Here is a 15,439-nt window from a genome sequence, read left to right as displayed (position 1 = left end):
TTTTAAATTAAAAATTGACAATATTACTGTCAATTTTTATCTATATTAATTTAAAAAGTGATAATAATGCGGTCAATTTTAATAACCATATTTTTTATTAATTTTTTTATTTAAAAATAACAAACAATTAATGTAAATAAATTTTTAAATATGAAAATAAAATTTATACTAAATATGAGCGTATATATATATGAATTAACAACGTAAAAAAATTAACATTGTGAAGCTTATATAATTAAGTATTTAAATTCATAAGACAATAGATTATTAACTTCTCATATGAATATGTTAAATAAAAGTTTTGAAAAAATACCAAATTAAAAGACATCACATCTAATTTAAAATATTAAAGCATTATATATATTAAACACAACAATAAATTAAACAGTCGTAATAATCCAAATATTTTCTAATTGTGACGATCAATAATAATTCCTCATTTTCTTTAGGCAACTACGGTCAAAGCACAACTTTAACAATAGAAGTGCCCAAATTTATTTTCATTTCTCAACTTTATTACATTCACATTACAGGGTCTCATGTTCTTGATAAAAAAAAAAAAATTAAGCATTTCCAATTTGATTTATTTCGCATGTGGTGGAGGGTGGGGTTGGGTGTAGATATAATCCAAATGTGCTTCTTCCATCAACCGCTTCTCAGATTCTGATAACTGTATGGAATCGAAAAAATTAAGGACAAAAAATTATAAATTAAATAATCAAAATATTCATAAAGTTAATATATTATGTTTAGGGTAAAGTATATTTATTGTTTTTGAAGTTTCACAAAAATTTTAAAAATATCTCTAAGTTTTATTTTGTTTTAATTTTGTCTCAAAAGTTTTCGATTTGTATCAAATATACTTTCGACGGCTAAATTTTCAAAAAATTTAAGATCAATCTAACAATAATGCATGAAAATTATGCTTGATTTGCTTGTGTTGAGGGGTTGTTCTTATGAAATTGATGTTGAATCGATCTCAAATTGTTTGAAAAATTAGCCATCAGGAGTATATTTGATGCAAATCGAAAATTTTTAGGACAAAATTGAAACAAAATAAAATTTAGGGATATTTTTTAAACTTTTATCAAACTTTAGGGATAGAAAATATACTTTACCCTTATGTTTATTATGTTTGAGTTTTATTATTAGTATTTAGATTCTATTATCAAAAACTAACTCAACTAATTAAATTTGTCTATTATTTGGGTATAATTGTAATATGCTTCTAGATTAGTTATTAAAACAAATTGAAATTAAACCAAAAGAGAATATATGATTAAGAACAAGAATATTGATAAATAATAGAGATATACTTACTTTATGGATATAATCATCTTTTGATTCAGTGTGTGACTGAACAACACCGTTTTCAACCACATTCACCACCTTTGCATCTTTATATCAAGTTGATCCATGCAACCACAGAGAAATTAAAATAAATTTCAAAGGAGAAATACCATACAAATTAAAATAAAGATAAAGTATATTTTTTGTTTAGTTATATTTAATTTTATTTCTAACGTTTTTTATTTTTATCAAAATTATCTCTAGATGTTAATTTTATATAAAATGTTAGGGACAAAATTCAAAACTTTCAGGTATAGTTTAAGACAAATAAAAAAATACTAGGAATAAAATCGAATGAATCGAAAGCGTTAAAGATAGAATTGAATAGAATTAAATATTAGAGATATTTAAAAAAATTCGCAAGTATTAGGAACAAAAATATATATATTTTACCCTTAAAACAATCATCAATTGATGAACAAATGTAAATATATAATATGTTATAATATAGTTAGCTGTCTACCTTGTTTTGAATCCAAATGGAGACGAGCAGAAGCTAAGAAAGAGGAAACAAAGACAACAAAGAAAAACAAGACAATGTGTTGTTGCTTCATTGCTTCTTTGAGGGAATGTATGAGTGCAAACTAAAGAGAAATTGAAACACATATGCATGTAAGGAGATTCGGGAAAGATATATAAAGAGTTTTTTTTTTTTGTTGCCTACGGTATCTCCCAACTCGACAGGTTAAGGACTGATCCGTCGTGGATCGGAGCTCCATTTAAGGATCTGTCGCTGGCCAATGAATTGCTGCATGCACAAGGCGGGATTCGAACCCCCCAACACTTGCTTAAGCGGACGAGTGAGCTGACCACTCGACCAACCCAAATTGGTTATATATAAAGAGTATTTTGGTTTGGTAAAATTTGTTGAAATTTGTGTTTGATAAATTAAAAAATTTATGTAACTGTGTTTGTATCATTTAAAAGTTAAGAATATTTTTAAAAGTATTTAAATGGGAATCTTTTAAAATTGGCTTATATTTATTAAAATTAGAAAATATTTAATATAATCTTGTATATTAATTAATATTTAAATTTAATTTTTATATTAATATCTATTATAATATTTTTAAATTTTAAAAATTATTTTACTAAATATATTTATTGTTGATTGTATTTATTAAAAATTATTTTTAATTTAATTTATTAAACATAGATACTACTATTTTTAAAAGATTATATTTTAAAGGTTAGCTTTTATAATTAAACTACTTTTAAAAAGTAAAAATTTTACTAAATAAAGCTTTGATGCGACTCATATTAAGAAAAGTCAATTCATTAAAATAAAGACAATCAATGAGACACAAATTTTGCTATTGTTAAGTGACTAATATTTTTTTTCATTTCTCTTATATTTGAGATATTATTAGTTATTTTAATTTTTTATATTTTTTAAAAATGGTAGTTTTGTAATATTGTTTTTATTAAGTATTATTATTTGATCATAAAATTAAATGGTATTACTGTGTAGTCAAAGCAATCAATAAGTTGCCTTACCAAATTGAAGAGGATGAGAATTTGTCATTCTCAATTTCTCATTTTTGTTAACTAAATTATATTATGGATTTACTTCCTCTAGTTTCATAGTAAGTTAAATATTTTGTAATATTGATTAAAATTTTTATAAGTCTCTTTATTGTTATATAATTTGTTTTTCATGCTCTACAATATAATATTATTTGTAACTGTATTAATACTTATAATTATTTAGTATGTGTTTTGATTGGCGTTTGTTAAACTAGAATTTGAATAAACGTGATTTTATAGAATTGATTTTATAAAAGTTTAATTGTTCTGTCAGTCTCTATAATTTTGTTGAATTTTTAATTTGGTCCTTAAACTTTTTTTTTCGATTGAATCCTTATACCATATCAGATTTTGTAATTAAGTCTCTGCCGTGACAAAAATGTTAAAATTAACGGAATATTCTATTAAACAAAACGAATATACCTAACACTTGATTGAATATTCTTTATAGTTTAACAGAATATTCCGTTAATTCTAATATTTTTGTCACTGTAGGGATTTAGTTACAAAATCTGATATGGTATAAAAATTCATTTAAAAAAAATATAAGAACTTAATTGAAAATTCAATAAAAGTATAAGAATTAATAGTAATTAAACCTTTTATAAAATAATAACATGTATTAGAATAGGGTTAATAGAAAGGAAATAAAATTTTAGAGTTAATTGGTGAACGCTCGCTAATTTGTATAAACATGAGTTTGAGTATAAAATTACATCTGCATTCATAAGAAAGAAAATTAGCCATTATGCTTTGATTATTATCGTCTAAAAATTTGTTGTTGGTCAATAAATTATTATATATATGTATAAAACGAGATTCAAATTTTTAACAATGTCTTAAGCCGACCAATGAGCTAACTGTTAGAGGTCACAAACAAAAGCTAGCTTACTCTGCTTGCTCTGATTCTCCTTTTACCTTTCAGTTAGTTTGTTTTAGTTAGTCTGTTATTTCTATTTTCTGTTACAGTTAGTAGGCCCTGCTGACTCAGCAGAAGCTTTTAGTCAATGTGCAGTTAGTTACAACTAACTGCTAGAAGGTTCAGCTAAGTGTACAAATACTGACTCTCGTGTAAAGCCACTCAGTTTTTGCGTTCAATCTCAACACACATGCTCTCATCTCTAGTTTCTCTTTCCTTCTTTCTCTGAACTCTCTCTCTCTGAGGCCTGGTATCTTTCATGGTATCAGATCCTTTCTGCTTCTCAGCTTCATACATCACAATCCGGTAACAACCATGGCTCAAGGATTCATAGCAACTCCAATTCCTATGAAACTGGATGAGAACAACTTCTTGCAATGGAAGGATCAAGCAATTTCAACAATAGAAGAAAATGATATGCTGAGTCTTCCTCTACAGTTTGTGTCTTCAAAGAATGGAACAGATACAGCTGCAAATTCAGAATATCTGTAGTGAAAAAGACAAGATGCACTTCGAAAGTCATGGTTGTTGGCTTCGATGAGTAAGCCTTTTACTACAAGGATGGTAGGTTGCACGTACACACAGTAGATATGGAAAAAATTAGAGGATCACTTTTTCTCACAAGTCAAGGCTAAAATGATGAAGTTAAAGATCAAACTCAACACTCTCCAAATTAGAGGATCTGTAACTGAATATGTACTGATGATTAAAGGCACGATTGATGCACTAGCCTCTGTAGGAGAATTGATAAAGGAAAGTGATCATGTTAATGCTATCTTGAAGGTCTAACCGAAGAGTATTTCTCAGTGTACACCTCAGTACTTACTAGATCAGAAAGCATAACGGTTGCTGAACTAGAGGCATTACTGCTTGCTCATGAAAGCATGCTTGCAAAATTCAAAAATCTTGAGGCATTTATGCAAGCAAACATAGCACAGTTCAGAAGCTACAATCAGAGTCCACAAGCAAGAAGAGGCTTCAGAAGTGGATTCAAAGGAAGAGGAGGCAAGTTATTTAGAGGAGGTAGAGGTTTTTCTGTTGAAGGAAGGCTAGCACAAGAATCAACAAATGATGGACAATTCACAAGTAGAAGAGGTCAGTCCAGCAAAGGAGGTAGAATGTACAATGCTAGAGAATATGAAAATGACAAGCCATAGTGCCAATTGTGTAACAAAATTAGACACACTGCAAGAACCTGTTGGTACAGGTATAGTGAGGGTCAATATGAAGAAGAAGATTATGAAAGAGAAGGCTACAATCACAGCAATCACAATCAGGTTTCTCAGCCTAAAGCTAATTTCTGCAACATGCTGACAACACCAGCAACAGTGCAGAATCCAAACTGGTATCCTGATTCAGGTGCTACACACCACATGACTCATGATGAACAAAACCTGATGGAGAAAGAAGAATATTGTGGAAAAAATCATGTTGTAATCGGCAATGGATCAGGTTTGCAAATCTCATTTGTTAGAAATTCATGTTTTAAAACTAATATGAACTTTTGGTTGCTGCATATGAGAAAATTGTTGTGTGTTCCTGAAATTACTAAGAATCTGATGAGTGTATATCAATTATGCTGTGACAACCAAATTTTCTTTGAATTCTATAATGATAGATGCTGTATAAAGACTAAGGATACAAAGGAGATTGTGCTTCAAGGCACAGTAGAGAAAGGCCTCTATAAATTTTCTAACCTTCACAATTCACAAACACCAGCTGCTTATGTCTTTAGTAAAAAATAAGGATGAATATCTAGTTTGGCATGCTAGATTAGGCCATCCAAAACATATTGTACTTTCAAAAGTGTTAAAAGCCTGCAAAATCTCTGCCTTACCAAAAAAAATTAAATGCCCAGCTTGTTGTATAGGCAAATCACACCAATTGCCTTTGTCTTCTTTACAAACAATGTACACATACCCTTTAGAACTTGTATATTCGGATATTTAGGGGCCTGCTCCCTTTCCAGACAGAAATGAAAACTGGTATTTTGTGAACTTTATTTATGCTTTCTCGAAGTTTGCCTGGTTGTATCTAATTAAATCTAGAGCTCAATTAAAAACAGTTTTTGATAACTTCCAATAAGTGGTTGAATTGCAACCATCATATAAAAATCTCAGAGTGTTTGGATGCTTGTATTTTCCACATCAAAGACCTTATAACAAGTACAAACTAGAATTCATGTCTTCTCCTTATACTTCATTGGGTATGGAACCACACATAAGGGGTACAAGTGCCTCACACAACAAGAAAAGGTCATCATCACTCCTAATGTAGTATTTTTTGAAGACCAATTCCCTTATAAACAAGCCCTCAACAATAGCCAACCAACAACCTCAGCACCTCAAAACTCAATTCCAATTATCTCAAGACTCCCAAAATTTACTCTAAATCTGCATGCTGATAGTTACCCTCAGGCTTCCTCCCCACAAAGTAGTTCTAATTCTTCAAATAATCAACAAAAACTTTCAACAGAGAACAACATCAGTCCTCTACAGTCACTCAACTCCCAAAATAGCCAACCAGTCCCTATAGCAACTTCATCAATTCCAGTTCCTATTTCCATCAATGATATTGAAATTGTAGTCCCTATCACTGACCCTAAACATATACACATAGCATCCACACAGAACTCCCATCTAATGATGACTAGAGGTAAAGCTGGAATAGTCAAGCCTAAACTCTTCTTGGCCAGTGTAGAACCAAGAAATGTTAAGCAAGCTCTCAAGATCCCTGAATGGAAGGCAACAATGGATGTAGAGTATGAGGCACTAATCAGGAACAACACATAGAAGCTAGTCAAACTCCTCCCTAATAGAGATGCAATTAGAAGTAAATAGGTCTTTAGGATTAAATATAATGCAGATGGGTCCTTACAGAAGTATAAGGCTAGGTTGGTCACTCAGGGCTTTGTTCAAAAGCAAGTTCTGACTTCACAAAAACTTATAACCCAGTAGTCAAGCCTATCTCCATCAGACTGTTACTCTCGGTTGCTTTGTCAAGATCCTGAAAAATCAGGCAGTTGGATGTGAACAATACTTTTTTACATGGTGATCTAGTTGAGAAAGTGTACATGAGGCAGCCCCAAAGGTATGAGCAAGAAGATCCCTCATTGGTATGCAAACTGACTAAAGTCCTTTATGGGCTGAAACAGGCTCTAAGGGAGTGGTACTACAAACAGAAGCTAGCTTAGTCTATTTGCTCTGCTTCTCCTTTTTTCTTTCAGTTAGTTTGTTTTAGTTAGTCTGTTATTTCTATTTTTTATGACAGTTAGTAGACTCTACTGACTCAGCAAAAACTTCTAGTCAGTGTGCAGTTAGTTATAATTAGTTATAGTTAGTTGTTAGCTATCATGAGTTAAGTTAGTTACAACTAAGTGCTAGAAAGTTCAACTAAGTGTATAAATACTGACTCTCATGTAAAGTCACTCAGTTTTTACGTTCAATCTCAACTCACATGCTCTCAACTTTGATTTCTCTTTCTCTGAACTTTCTCTCTGAAACCTAGTACCTTTCACTAAATTTAAGAAATATAAACATAAATTTGGGTATTTATTAAATATGAATTTAATAAATATAAACGTAATAAGGAATAAAACTAAATTTGGGTATTCATTAATATATAAAATTATATTTGATATTTTAATTTTAAAAATATTTGATAGATAATTTTAAAAGTATTTTTAATTTTTAAAACGTAAAAACACAAGTATATAATTTTTTTAATTAACTAAATACAATATGAGATATTTATACTTTTGAAAAATACAAGTAATTCTCTAATAAACTATACCAAATCTATCCTATTTATGATGCAAAAATACAGTCAATTAAATATTTTAATTATCTATAAACAAATCTATTATTGTAAAAATAATCTATTAAAAAATGTAACCAAAATATAATGTGAGCATATATGAATTAACAGTGTACAAGAGTTTAACATTGTCAAGTTTAATTAAGTATTTAAATTCATAAGATAATAGATTATTAAAGGAATATGTATGCTAAATAAAAATTTTGAATAAAACTAAGTGAAAAAATACAAAATAAAAAAACATCACATCTAACTTAAAAATATTAAATCATCATGTATATTAAACACAATAATAAACAGTAGTAACAATCCAAATATTTTCTAACTGTGACTATCAATAATTCCTTATTTTCTTTAGGCATAGCAACCACAGTCAAAGCACAACCTTAACAATGGAAATGCCCAAATTTATTTTTATTTCTCAACTTTATTACATTCACATTATATATAGCTAGGCTCTCATGTTCTTGATAATCCTAAGCAAGCATGCAATTTGATTTATTTCGCAGGTGGACTCAGGGGTTGGGTGTAGATATAATCCAAGTGTGCTTCCTCCATCATCCGCTTCTCAATTTCTTTTATCTGTATCGAATAAAAAATGTTAGGGACAAAAAAAAAATCGAATAAATAAAAAATTTAGGTAACCCAAATTGTCATGAAGTTAATAAAATATTTTTATATTTGAGTTTTATTATCAATATCTAGATTCTATTATCAGAAATTGGACTAATCAAACTTGTCTAATTAGTATTCAGGTATAATTAAAAATAATAATATTGATATATATATATATATATATATATATATATATACTTACCTTATGGATATCATCATCTTTTGATTCAGTGTGTGACTGAACATGAGATACCTTTGCATCTATACATCAAGTTGAACCAAGCAACCACAGAGAAATTAAAATATATTTCAAAGGAGAAATTAAATACAAAACAAATTAAAACAGTTATCAATTGAACAAATGTAAATATATAATATGTGATAATAATTATATGGATAAAATATATTTTTTATTTTTTTCCTCTCAAATTTATCAAAAATTTTAAAAATATTCTTAAATTTTATTTTGTTTTAATTTTGCCTCAGAAGATATTGATTTATATCAAATGAATCTCTAATAACTAATTTTTTAAAAAGCGTAGGACTAATTCAATAACAACCTTATAAGAACAATTAACCTTTAACATAAGCGACTCAGTTCTAGTTATCAAGTATTGTTGCTAGATTTGTTCTAAATTTTTAAAAAATTTAGTTTTCAAGGATACAACTGACACAAATCGAAAGATTTTAAAATAAAATTAAACAAAATAAAAGTTAAAAATATTTTAAATTTTTTTTTATCAAATTTCAGGAATAAAAAGTAGTATATATACTTTATCCTAATTATAATAGAGTTAGATGGCTACCTTGTTTTGAATCCACATGGAGACGAGCAGAAGCTAAGAAAGAGGAAACAAGGAGAACAAAGAAAAACAAGACAATGTGTTGTTGCTTCATTGCTTCTTTGAAGGGAATGAATGAGTGCGAAGTAGAGAGAAATTGGAGGTAATATATAAGCTAATATATATATATATATATATATATTGAAAAATGAGGACATTTAGTGAGGCACAAATTTTGCTTAGTGTTAAGTGACTAATATTTTTTTTTTCATTTTAATTTCTTATATTTGAGTTATTAACTTATTATTAATTAACTTTTTATTTTTTTAACAAAAAATGTTAGCCTTGTAATATTTTTTAATTAAGTAGCATTTATTATTATATTATTTGATCATGCACAAAATTAAATGGTATTTATGTTCAAGTCAAAGCAATCAATAAGTTGCCTTACCAATGCAAATTGAAGAGAATGAGAATTTGTCTTTCTCAATTTCTCATTTTTGTTAACTAATAAATTATATATATTATGGACTTCTTCCTCCATATTCATAATATCGGTCATATTTATATTTTTAAAATTTATCCCTTAATAATATGATAAGTTGAATATTTTTTAATATTGATTAAAATTTTTATAAGTTTCTTTATTATTGTATAATTTGTTTTTTTCTTTTTCTTTTTTGCTCTACAATATAAGATTATTTGTAACCATATTGATACTTATAATATTTATATATTTTCTTCTATTTCTATAACCTTTTTAGAGAAATGATTGTCGCGCTAATCGATAATAGAAGTTTAGAAATGAAGTTAGTTTGGTCTAGCTAGTAGTTAGTTTATTAGTTCGCTTAAAATAAATATTGGGAGTTCGAATCTGATCTCGCCTTGTGCATACAGTAATCTATTGGTCAGCGGTAAACACTTAAATAGAGCTCCAATTCGCGACAAATTAGTCTTTAACCTGAAGAGTTAAGAGATATAGTGGAAACCAAAAAATAATAAAAGTTCGGGTAAAGCTTCTAAATTAGCTAGGTTTAGGTCATCACATGAAGACATAAAGTAACCATTTATCATATTTTCCTTAAACTTAGGCACACCGATGGCATGAATTTATTAGGGTCACATATGTAGCATTTCTTCCTTATTTAGACTTCATGCCATTAGAGCATAGCGCCATTATTTCAATTTTCCAATGTCTTAGTCTGGAGATAGAGCTACAAAACAAAGCGTTATGCTTTGTCATGGTAGCCCCAAATGGAGCTAGAAAACAACTAGGGTTTATTTGATTGTTGCCAAAGTTACATGGATGTTAGAAATTATTTGCTCTATATATTTTTTTTTATTTCATTCTGCACATGGAAAATATATGCTCACTATAGTAAACCCAAACATTTGCGACGGTTTTACAGCAGATAACTGCGTTTTCTTTAAACTATCCCGAATTATTCGCCGCTATCTGTCGAGTCCTTTAGGTTTAGTTTGGTAAAACTTTTATTTTTCAAAAATAGCTTATAAAAGCTAATTTTTAAAAGATAATTTTTTAAAAGTTGTAGCATTTATATTTGGTAAATCAAATTAAAAATAGCTTTCAATAAACACAAGCAATAGCAATTGCATTTGATAAAATAACTTTTAAAATTTAAAAATTCTATAATAGACATAAATGCAAGCATTAAATTTAAAAATTAGTTAACATACGAGGTTATATTATATTTTTAAATTTTAAAAAGTACAAGCTAACTTTGAAAAATTCTACCTTAGGTGCTTTTAAAAGTAACCCAATCTTTTAAAAGCAAGCACAAACACATATATAGTCTTTTTTATTTACCAAATACAAAATGAGGAGGTTGTGCTTTTAAAAAGTACAAATACCTCTTCAAAAAATTTTACCAAACTATGACTATAGCGGGGGGGGGGAATAAAAAAAAAAAAAGAAAAGAAAAACACAGTTAGTAGAATAAATTTAAACGGAAGAGGATGGAGAGTTTCTAATATTCCTTTAATCTCTTTTAAAAAATTTGACACTCGCATACATTATTTTTAGCACCGATCTTGGATTTACTTTTTATATATTATTTAACGTTTCATCATTGTATTCGGACTAGGTAATTAATGTGCATGTCCAATTAATTAATTAACGCATCAAGGCTTATGGTGTACATTTTGAGTGTAGATGTAATCCAAATGCGCTTCCAAAGTCATCCTTCTACCATACCATTCTTCATTCTTCTCATCGCAATTTTCATATCCCATTAACTGCATGAAATTGAATTAGCGAACTAAAAGATGATAAATAATTAAAATGAAGTTTCTAATTTGTAAAAAAATAAAAAAGGAAGCTTACCTTTATAAGGTATATATATATATATATATATATATATATATATATATATATATATATATTACACTTGATACTTTTATATTTTATAAATAAAAATGTTATGTATATATACACCAAACATCAGTAACCAAATCAGTTACTATATTAACAGAAATGTTTGGTAACAACAAAAAATTAGCCAAAAACAGCCAAAACTTACCTTATTTAGTATTCATTAATTGTCGCGACAATTAATGAATGCTAAATAAGGCAAGTTATGACTGTTTTTTTTTTTGTCTTCCTATATTAAATACATGTGCGGTTTAACTCATTTTTCGATAAGTCTATTTTTTTACGCCTAATATGGTGTGTATATATATATGTGAAATATAACATTAAATATTTCTTTGTAAACATAGTTATTGGAGAGATCAATAATATAAACATGATAAATCAATAGATGTTAAATGTAATATCATATATAGTACTAGCTAAGGGAGAAATTATATAACATGATGACAAACTAAACTCAAGAAGCCAAAACTTGTAGATAGATTATGTGAGAAAGTAAAGTAAATGATTCTTACTTCTTTAATATCATCTTTTAGCTCATCATTGTTGGATGTGTGAACAAGAGTGTTACCAATGATCACTTCATTTTGACCTATATATATCAAGTTGTTCCAAGCTCATAAAAGATTGTTCATAGATGGGAAGGAAGGAAAACAAGGGAAAAAAATAAGATGAAAACAAAAAAAGATAAAAATATATAATTAATTATTAGCATGATGAGTAAGAAGAAGTTACCTTGTTTTGGGCCTTCTTGTTGTAAAAGAAGGCGAGCATAAGCTGAGAAAGAAGAAAGAAGGAGAACAAAGAAAAGCAAAGCAATTTTTTGCTTCATTGGAATATTATTATTATTGGAGAAGTAAAGTGCACCTAAGAAAGTGGTGGAGGAGGGGAATATATATAAATAATAAAAAGTATGCAATAAAAATCTTCCTAGATGCTCTCCCAATAATAATAAATTAAATAAAAAATTATAAATATTTAAAAGTATGTGGTTGATTTAATAAGAGTGAAGTCTACTACTATATCTATGGGACCATCAAGAAATAAAAATGCATGTTACTTTTTTGAGTTATTACTATAGATGATTTACTTCCAAAATTTTTAAAGTGTGAAACTTGGATTCTTCTTTTTTCTTTTTCTTTTTTTTCCCTTTAATATGCATTTAGTTTTCTTTCATTATATTTTTTTATTAATTGGTAATATATAACCAACGAGCTATAACTCAAATCACATAGTCCTTCCATTCTTATTTAAAAGTCTCAATTTCAAATCTCATTCTGAACTTTGGAGAAAAAAAATATAACGTAATTGCACCTAATCATTATTCACAATTCAAACTAGATATTAACAAGGATAATATTTAAAAATGAATATTAATTATTAAGAATGGAGATATAAAAATATTTAGTGAAATATATAGTTAAAGTAAATATTTATTAGTTAGAGTAAAATATTTATATTATTTTTCTCTATCTCATTATCCAGGATCAAAGAAGCACATTCATGATTAATTAGCATCTATTTTCAACATTTTTCTTCAATTTAAAAGAACACACCAATAACATCAACTAACTTTGCCCATATATACATTATTATTATACATACTTCTTAGATGGAGCATCTCATAATTTCAGTGTAAAAAAAAAACCCACCATTTTATTATTTATCTGTGTGTGAAGGACACAGGGAATAGGCCATTGTCATTTTCATGGGGGGTCCAAAATGGAGCTACAAAACAAGAAATAATTAAAGATGACCAAAGTCAATAATGAATAAAAAATATATAAAAAAAATTATATTAACTCTTCAAAGGATAAGTGTGTGAAAAGGAGAAGAGCACAAATATGCAAATATTGTGCATGTTGTGATCTTGTGGAAGTTCAAGAAGCACCAATATGGCAATATTCTATATTTGGATTGATGACAGCTGTTTTTTTTTTTTTTTAAATGTTTTCAACTTTGTTTCAACCCTTATGTAATGATTTAAATATATTAATCAAATTAATAGAAATTAGATTTATAGAGTTTTAGAAAGTTGTATTAAAAATAATTATTATAATCTTTAAACGAGTTAATTAACAATAATGATCAGTAAATCTTATCATCTTTTTTATTCATAAATGAAATATATATCTACCGTCGACAAGAAAATAATATCTTTTCGATGATGTTATTATTATCATTTTAAGTTTAACATTAAGATAAAAAAAATTATTGATAATATTAATAATCAAGTTGGATTTTAGAAGTAGACGATTTTGAATTTTATTAAATCCTAAAAAATAATTTCATTATAAATAGTATTTTTTAATTAAAATAATATCATCTATATATATATATATATATATAAGAAAACAAGAGAAAAAAGAAAAAAAAATCAATATTAATTCACAAAGCTAGAAACCTTGATGCTAAGATTTTGATTTATTATGTCCCAAATAGGTATGATGAACATTAAGACAGCAACTATATCCAAATAATTAGATATTTATCTGAGGTTATGTCTTTTGAGTTTTGAATTGTGATCCAAACTGAAAGCATTAATAAGATACATGTATGACTTTACTTTACTCCTCTATCTGTTATGTTTAAATTTGAAAAACTCGCGAAACCATGCAATGTATTCTTCACATAACATTATTATCTCATTTTCTTTTTATTATTAGCTTTAGCACTTCATATAACAATGGCGTCGTTTGATTCATGTAGCCGACTCCACTTAGTAGGACAAGGCTTTGTTGTTGTTGTTTGTTATTGTGAGTTTATATATATGTATGTAGGATTTCAGCTTAATTACCTAGGGAAGAGAACGATTTTTTTTTTCTGTGTATTGGGAAAAAGATTATTTATGATCACAAATTATATTTTGATGGAAATTATTATCATTTTTTTTGGTTTGGTACTTTTTTTTTGTGTACTGTATCTCTCAATTCGAGAGGTTAATAATTAATCTGTTGTAGATCTAAATTCTATTTAAAAATCTGTCATATTACCGGCTAATTGATTACTACGTGCACAAAATAGAATTCGAATTCTCCACACTTATTTAAGTGGACGAGTGAGTTGACTAATTTATCAATTTATGTTTATTTTTGGTCTGCTAATTATTAGCATTCTTAGTGCTCAATACCAAAATATGTTATTATTGGGCCTAAATTACCACTAGGATCCAACTTATTCAAGCCCATCTCATTACATCAATTTTAATTTCACGGACCCACGTTTGACCATAAATTCATAAATCTCTATCATATAAACTTGAATTATTAATTGCAACTGAGGCTTAACTCAAATGTAAATAATGTGCCAATTAATATGCTGCATTTGCGTTCAAATTTTGGTGTATGTACCAAGTTGAAAAGAAACTTTTTAGTGTTGTGTGGGTGAATATGTAGTGTAGGTGTGTAGTGATACCTAAGATTGAGGGTTGTCCAATTCATGCGACAAAAAAAAAAAACTTGAATTATTAATTAAACATATGTACATGCCTTTTTTCTCACATGAAATTTAATAGCTTGATAAATGTGACTAATCTGGAAGTTCAATTCAAGTGTATTTGAGGCCATCCGTCCATATACATTTTTTTTTTCTTTGGTCATGATTTATATTCTATATTGCAATGTTGAATGATAGATTTAAAGAGTAGAAATACCAGTTATATATATATATAAATTTATTATTAGTGCTTTTTTGTTATAATAATCCAAATATAAAGTTCTAACTTCTAAGGCTGCTAACTAGAATGAACAAAAAAGTAAATTAAAAAAAAAATTCCTGAAATCATGAATAGGGTGCAAAGTGGAAAAAGAAGTAAATACTAAATACAGATCTCCTTTATTTTTTCACTTTCAACTTTAATATTAGATAAAGAAGAGTGTGCTTACATAAATTATTATTGTTGTTATATATTGACTAAATTATTAGCCTTCATGATGTTGAAGTTAAAATAAGACCAGTCAACTTTGATAACTTCTTTTTTTTTTCTTTTATTCTTAATGAATGTAGTATATTTAAAATAATAAGGTGAATAAAAACTAT

At 27.6% G+C, this 15,439-nt stretch overlaps 1 protein-coding gene and 1 long non-coding RNA gene across 3 annotated transcripts; both read right to left on the bottom strand.

The window, feature by feature from the left end:
* Positions 1-428: 428 nt before the first annotated feature.
* Positions 429-1,948, bottom strand: LOC110269123 (uncharacterized). Its single transcript, XR_002358224.2, has 3 exons — positions 1,814-1,948; positions 1,321-1,397; positions 429-670 (listed from the first exon to the last, which is right to left on the bottom strand). It is a non-coding gene; the product is annotated as an uncharacterized LOC110269123 (long non-coding RNA).
* A 6,107-nt stretch (positions 1,949-8,055) lies between these two features.
* LOC107628623 (putative phytosulfokines 6) lies at positions 8,056-12,264 on the bottom strand. 2 transcript variants are annotated; one of them, XM_088504317.1, is made up of 5 exons: positions 12,137-12,264; positions 11,917-11,993; positions 11,170-11,265; positions 8,430-8,488; positions 8,056-8,194 (listed from the first exon to the last, which is right to left on the bottom strand). In XM_088504317.1, the coding sequence occupies exons 1-5, from the start codon at positions 12,231-12,233 to the stop codon at positions 8,191-8,193; spliced, it is 333 nt and encodes a 110-aa protein (XP_088360443.1). In that variant the 5' UTR covers positions 12,234-12,264; the 3' UTR covers positions 8,056-8,190. The 2 variants fall into 2 exon arrangements, with proteins under 2 accessions (XP_088360443.1, XP_020972376.1); XM_021116717.2 differs by lacking the exons at positions 8,056-8,194; positions 8,430-8,488 and having other exon boundaries at positions 10,989-11,265.
* Positions 12,265-15,439: the final 3,175 nt, after the last annotated feature.

Source organism: Arachis ipaensis, chromosome B2 (assembly GCF_059453495.1).
Source record: "Arachis ipaensis isolate K30076 ecotype BB chromosome B2, ASM5945349v1, whole genome shotgun sequence".
Taxonomy (NCBI): Eukaryota; Viridiplantae; Streptophyta; class Magnoliopsida; order Fabales; family Fabaceae; genus Arachis; species Arachis ipaensis.
The sequence above is the reverse complement of the archived record's forward strand: the minus strand, read 5'-3'. Positions and strand labels throughout refer to the sequence as shown.